At 31.4% G+C, this 7,314-nt stretch overlaps 1 protein-coding gene across 2 annotated transcripts; it reads right to left on the minus strand.

Annotated features, from left to right (window-relative positions):
* Positions 1 to 58: 58 nt before the first annotated feature.
* LOC120187890 (TLC domain-containing protein 4-like) lies at positions 59 to 5,036 on the minus strand. Of its 2 annotated transcripts, XM_039191487.1 has the most exons (10): positions 4,884 to 5,036; positions 4,000 to 4,072; positions 3,684 to 3,904; positions 3,347 to 3,435; positions 3,123 to 3,261; positions 1,089 to 1,163; positions 842 to 963; positions 684 to 759; positions 520 to 579; positions 59 to 409 (listed from the first exon to the last, which is right to left on the minus strand). In XM_039191487.1, exons 3-10 carry the CDS (start codon positions 3,795 to 3,797, stop codon positions 281 to 283), a joined length of 804 nt encoding a protein of 267 aa, XP_039047418.1. In that variant the 5' UTR covers positions 3,798 to 3,904; positions 4,000 to 4,072; positions 4,884 to 5,036; the 3' UTR covers positions 59 to 280. The 2 variants fall into 2 exon arrangements, with proteins under 2 accessions (XP_039047418.1, XP_039047417.1); XM_039191486.1 differs by lacking the exon at positions 4,000 to 4,072.
* Between the last annotated feature and the right edge of the window lie 2,278 nt (positions 5,037 to 7,314).

The raw sequence follows: 7,314 nt of genomic DNA on the forward strand, positions 1-7,314 counted from the left end.
GTGTAGTTGGTTATGGATTGTTTGTCTTTCATTCCACTTCAATCCAGAAAGAAATTACTGAAATAAATATTTATCATATAATTAATTATTAATTCAATCAACTTCATCATGTTTACACAGAATTTAGTTTGAAATCACTGCTTCAAAATTACAATCATGATCTCATCTGTTACACCCATTTACACATTATAATCACAATGTGGAAGACGAGGATATTTAGCCAAGCCTAATCCAATACAATGATTTCTTTTGCCCATCCGTCCAACAGTTTCCCTCTTCCTCAGTGCCTCTTTGCTAATGTCTTCCTTAATCCCCTTATAATCTTCGCAAACCAGATTAAGTTCATAACCGACAGGACCCAAGGCACCACAAATATTAACACCAGTCCATAGCTCTGAACCTGCTTCACCTGTTTCCCCCCACAAACCCCACCTTAACTCTTTAACTCCTATTAACCAAAAACAATTCTAACATAATCATTTATTTATTCCTACCACAAGTTTTGCAGGAAAAATTTACCTCATCGTAATGCATGTAGACATGGTAAAATAGATACATAAACAAGAGTATTCGAGCAACCTGGCAAAAGCATCCAACATTATTACATGAAACAGTAAGATAATTGGTGCAAAGGACATAATCCACAGTGAAGAATCCGAGAGCAATTAACTTATATCACTCACCAGCCAAGCAACAAATATTACAACTCCGTTGATTAAGTAAGCTCTGGTTCTCTTCATTCCAACTGTGTCAAGATACCTATATGAACCCAGAATATCCATAACATACACTCAAAAGTAAAATGCATTTTACAATCAACATACAGGAATGTAATTTTCACCATCTCAAGTTGATCCCAGGGGTTGTAGTCTCAGAAATGAGTACCATGAAGGTGTAAAGCTGCCCCTCCCCAATCAGCATAGAATATGCTACAGCTATTAGTGACAGAAGATGATGAAGGACCTGAATTACAAAAAGTTTAGGTTGCCTTCCATCAGGATCAAATTGAAAATCAGGCTCATGAACTGGACTTCAATACAAAGAAGAAAAAGCATAGCAAGACTATGATCAAACAGTAAGATACTTGCATATTCCATTCCACCGAGAGAAGGGTAAAACCAAATGATCATCCCCAAGTCAGCAAGAAAGTAACCAACGGATGCCTGTCAAAAAAATTCTCAAAAAATATAAACCAAGAGAAATGATGAGACAAAATGAAAGATACTGAAAGATAATTCACAGAAATATGTTTCCCTTTTGCACAATCAAGGGCCCTACGACTATTTCCAGCCACATTAAAAAACCTGACTTAATGGGCACTGTGTTACTTGGTCTTTGGTTGGTGAACAGTGTCGTAACATTTGCAGCTTTTCTGGTTGTATTTATTAATTATATAAACATTCATTTGTTAGCTCATTGTTCTGCACTATAAAAAAGCTAACATACTAACTAAAAAACCTTTTATTTATTTTTTCCATATTTTTCATGTAAGCCCCTATCTTATCTATTTTTCAGATAAGGGCTCATAAAAGCTTACGTAAAAATTGAAGTACAAGGGCTTTCTAGTAGCCCTATCAAAACGAAGGAAAGCAAAAGTTTATTCCAACCAAATCCTAAGACAAACCCATGTAAATATTTCCTCCTATCAAGATATACGGATATTGCTACCTAGCATAATGTATTGGCAAGTTTCAATAGAATAAGAGCTATCAGTCAAGTTTTCTTGGAATTTTATTATACTAATGAAAATCAAGATACTATGCTACAAGGCTTAATTTGACAGATACGCTCCCTAAGTTCAGCTGTTCCAACTTGACATGCTCCAAGCATAGGGATCGAACTAATTTTACTCATTTAAACTGCTAGATGATTCAAGAAACATAATAGCCAAACCACTGATCAACTACAAGTGAAACAGGCATGTATTGACCTAACCCAACACCAAAAGTTACTCCATTTTTAGAAGATAGAGGATATAAGGTTACAGAGAACAAGCAGTTGTGATTACTTATTCAGTAAGAAGACCATGCCTCGTGGCCATGAAAGATCACAGAGAGACGCATGATGAGATTTTACATTTGATAGTGTCGGAGACTGAGCTTTTACTAGCGAAATCCAAATCAGGGTGAAAATGGTTGTTGTACGATAGCTACATGTGACAAGGGGGATATTTATTGTAATGAGTAGTCTTCACATCAGAGGTGAATTCAACCCGGGTCTGACTCCCCTTCATCACTTATCAAATCATTATGTTCCATTGCATGATTAATCATAATCACAAGTATGACTTTCACAAATAATAAATGAGTCCTGCTCATGTGAATGTAATGATGCATGTATTGAAAAATAATAGATAAATAATAATGGATGGGATCCTGATCCATTGAACCAATGCTTAGAAAATCCCTAAGAATACTAAACCCAGCTTACCATAAAATTCCAAAGAAAAAGTTTGACCATGAGTACAAGAAATGCTTGTATTAAGCTTTAAAGTTCAGTATGTTAAAATTTTGCAGAAAGGTGTCAATTTTAATGCATATTTTTGCACCACAATTTTGTTGCGTTTTTTACAAGGAAAAAAGTTTTCGCTAAGGATATATGTTGCATTCTGTTGGGGCCAGTAAACCAACTGGCTGAGAACTTTAGCCACATTAAAAAAAAAATGTCCTTGCAAAAAGACCAAGGATATGCACGTTACATAGATAAACGTATGATATTTCATTGCTGACCCTGGAAAATGAGAGGTCAATATCTGCATGAGAAATCAACAGCAATTCGAAGAAGTTTGTTGAATGAATGGTAATATCACCCGCATCAATTGAACTTATTAAGTAAATTTTATTCATTAACCGGAAATTTAAATATTCAATAAAGAAACTTAACACTTCATTGCTTCTTCTGTAGGATACAGTAAATATGCTAAAAATAAACCATTCAGGAGACATTTATGTACCATAGTGCATGAATGAACGATCATGATGACATTACTAAAGGGAGACAGATCATCTTCTTACTAACATCCAATATTATAAGTCGAGCATAAAAGACCATACATTAATGATCAAATATAATCTCAATTCAAAAACATTCCATGGAAGATGAAAGAGAAAAAATATCCTCACCCCCAAACTGAATGTAGACAGTGAAGAACTGCGGAAAGTAACCAGACCAGCATATTGGTTGTCAGAATAGAGATTTGACCAAAACACTAAGTATAAGGACATAGCTGCTATGAAAATGGCATGAAAGGTTGATATGGCCCTGCATGAACGATCCAGACATTAATTCTGTGTAGATAAAAGCAGATAGTAATAGCCAGTTCAAGCTAACTACAAATATAAGTCACCGGTTGCTCCATTCAGTGCGTTGGACTTTTGATAAGCTAGAATAGCTCTTAAAGTAAACACTGCTAAACGATTGAGTAAGATCATAGACCTGGAAAAGAATCAGAAACAAAAATTGGGAAGAAGAGAAAGAAGAAAGTTATTTAAAGGGAAATAAAGAATTCTTAAACAGAAACAGTGAAAACGGGGGAAAAAAAAGCAAAATCTCAATGAAAGGTAATCATCACCATAGAAAAAGCATAAAAGAATTAGCTTCATGTAGCTGCAAATCATCATTCTAATCCAAATGAATTATTTTCAATCAGAACAGCAGATCACAAAATTGATTAGGAAACATACCATTTTGCATGCACAAATCCCACATATAATTGATGTGTATGGGATGAAGGAATCTGCTAGTACATATTCCTTTATCAGCAGCTCAGTCAGATTCTGGTAAGATTTTTTCTCCATAACTTCCGTTTCAGAAAACAGTAACAGAGCACGTTCCTTAACCAATCAATCCAAGAAACTAAAATTTCTGTTGCCTCTTTGATTCCGAAATCCACTTGTTCTTCATACTGAATAAGACATAAAACAATTTAATTAACATCAGAAAAAGATTTAAAAAGGAAAAATTATATGTTCCAAGTACAATTGATATTTTAAAAATTACAATACGCCAGAAATTCAAACGTAGCTTGCACCACTCTGCATTCCCCTCTAAGCTATAAAAAAGTATGAAGACCCTGTTCACCATATATGAAAGAAAATAATAAAAAAAATCATAAAAGTCTATAATATTAGCATCCCAACCATCTAAAAGGACGAGAATAGGGGCAAGAGGGGGATAGGCATATGATGAGAAAACCAGAAAAGGTACAGAATATGCAGTCAAAAGAGAGCAAGCAGTACGGACTTGAATTTGGGATGGGCAAATCCTCAAAGCCATCTTCGAGGCCGCATTGCGGAATTGCAGTAAAGTACATGTAATGTGTTTCATTCTTGAAAACAGATGATATTCAGAAGAGTAGTGGATTTAGAAGGGAAAAAAAAGGAAGCCCTTCAAAGTTGAGGGATATTAAACATGCCAAGACACGCAATACTTTTAATTTATTTACATAAAAAATGCTCCATCAATGTCAATGCTCAAGGAAAATAAGTTTCAATCTAAATAGCATACAAGGATACATCAAAGATTCAGAATTCTGTTATTTTTCAAGGACTGAGTAGGACCAGGAATATGGAAACACAAAACTGGTACAACGCGGTAAGCTTGTGTGTGTCCGCAGCCATTGCATCTTGCAGAAGTAAATACGAACGACTATTTATCGTAACCCTAATCGTGATCAATTATTCTCTTTTGCATCAAATTAAAGCAACTTATCCAATCCGCAGCAGAATAAAATGAAAAGACGCATTCAACAGAGACATCAACGCGGGAAGCCAAGAAAGAAATGATATATCATGAAATTAACAAATAAAAGAAGAACACGCAAACAACCAATAAGAAAAACAATCAAAACTAAAATGAGGATGCGAGAATGAAAATATGAGTACCGGAATCGGAATTCGGAGCTGGAATCACGGGAGAAAACAGGGATTTAGTTGAGTTAATGGGCGAAGTAGAAAGAGATGGAAACTGGTGGACTCTTGGGATTGTTCTTATCCTTTTTGAGAATGCAGTAATACCTGTTCAAAATAATTTTCTTCATTGCTTTCCATCATGTATGCGAATGCGATACTTCGCTTCGTCCTTTATAATTGGTATATATTTATATATTGATAGAGTAGATGTGTGTATATATATATATATAATATAAAGGAAGAAGATATGCTAGTATATATAAATATATTATGGCAGATATGGTACAATAATGTTATTATAATATATTATAAATGCAATAAACGGAGGATAGGATATGATATGATATCTACAGGTCTTCTAATTTATATGGTGCAATATTGAACACACATATATATGGTGTAGTAATTTTTAGGGTAAACTATGCAATTAGTATCTCAACTATCAGTTTTTATATATATTTTAGTATTTAAACTTTTAATTTTTTTTAAAATTATATTTAACGTTTAGTTTTCATTTCATTTTAGTACCCTACGTTAAAAATTTAACGTGCTTAGTACTTAATCTATTGATTTTAGTCTGTTTTAATACCTAGATTTTTAATCTTTTAAAAACATAATCTTAAATTTTGAATGGTATACTAAAAGAAAAAAAAATAAAGTTTTTAATTGTGGCTTTAAGAATGATTTTGAAAAATTAAAAGTTTAGATACTAAGACATATTAAAATAGATAGTTTAGGTGCTATACACGAAATTTACCCTAATATTTTTATGATATTATACAATAGTCTTATATTATTTTATTAATAAAATTACAACTTGTTTGTTGTTTGTATCCAGGTTATAAATAAAACTTGGTTGGAATTTAATTCATTATATATTATATTATATTATATTATATTATATTATATTATGATACAAGTGAAAGAAAATATTAAATTTAATAAATAATTAGGTTTTTTCACACTTATAAAAGAAATAATTTATATAAAAATGTTTAAAAATAATTCTAGATTGAATGAAAAAGAATAAAAGTGATACAAATATGGGTTTGATCTTTAAATTAATAATTTTAATTTATTTTATTTGAAAATTATATAAAAATACAAAAAGATAAATGCATTCATTAAATATATTACTATTAATATTTTTAAAAATATTTTTAATAACAAACTTAATTAATATTTAATTAATTGATTTACCAATTAAAATAAATTTTTTACGTAATAATACAAATATAAAAATTAAAATTTATTGCATTGAAAACGTGTTTCTCTTTTTTTTTTTTCAGTCTTCTTTTTGGTTCTCATATCAAATCTCACTTAATTATTTTGACGTACGTTGTTTCTTCTCTTGGAATAAACATCATATTAACTCAAATTTATTATGAGACTTTTTCTAGTGTCCAACACATCCCCCATGTACCTTTTCCACCACAACATTCTTGACCATCGCATCTTCCCTTCCACCGTATTTCAAAAAAAGATAATTCATTTTTTTTATTTTAAGAAGGATGTAAAATTTTATATTAAAAGATAAATTTTAAAAATATATCTACATATAAAATTTTAGATGATAAAAGTAAATTATTAATTAAAAATATAATAAAAAAATTTACAAATTTACAAATTTTAGAGACGAATACTTCCATCTACCTTTTTAAATTCGTCATGCAGCCATCGTAACTTTAAATATTTTCTTTAGTTATAATACTCTTTACTCTTTTTTCTTTCTACTCCTCCGATGGCATTAGTGATGAATTTGGCCATTTAAAATACGACAATACAACTAAGAATGGCTTGAGGGAGAGATCTAATCGTATCTTTTAAAAAATCTAGAAAGAAAAGCATTAAAGTCTTTTAAGTTATACGAGGGATTGCAGCACTTAAAATAAAATAATGAGAAAAATATTGTATTTTTTAAATTTTAATTTCAATTGTTTTTGGTAAATTATGTTAATGGTCATTAGTTTTTAGGGTATTTGTACTTTGATCATTCAAATCATAAAAAAATCATTTTAGTCATTATCATTAAGAAATGCTTTTACTTTTGGTACTATATCGATAAAGTAAGGGTAAACTATACAAATAATCACTAAAGTTTGAGTAAATTTTTATTTTCCCCACTAAACTTTCAAAAGTTATAAATTAATCACTAACGTTATTGATTTATAACAAAATTGTCGCTCACCCATTAGCAGCCATTAACCTCAGTGACATAAAACCGACATACCACTAACATTTATCTTAACCGTTGCCGTGACCGTCTTTCAGTTGGGCCCGGAATTGGGCTTCGACTTGAATGAATGTGTTAGAGTCGCCACCGACCATTTTAAAAACATTTAGGTAGGTCAGACACTATCTTACTTGATCTGCGTTTTACCAAAAATGTGTCGGGTTCAGGAGT

Source organism: Hibiscus syriacus, unplaced genomic scaffold (assembly GCF_006381635.1).
Source record: "Hibiscus syriacus cultivar Baekdansim isolate YM2019G1 unplaced genomic scaffold, ASM638163v2 tig00113726_pilon, whole genome shotgun sequence".
Lineage (NCBI taxonomy): Eukaryota > Viridiplantae > Streptophyta > Magnoliopsida > Malvales > Malvaceae > Hibiscus > Hibiscus syriacus.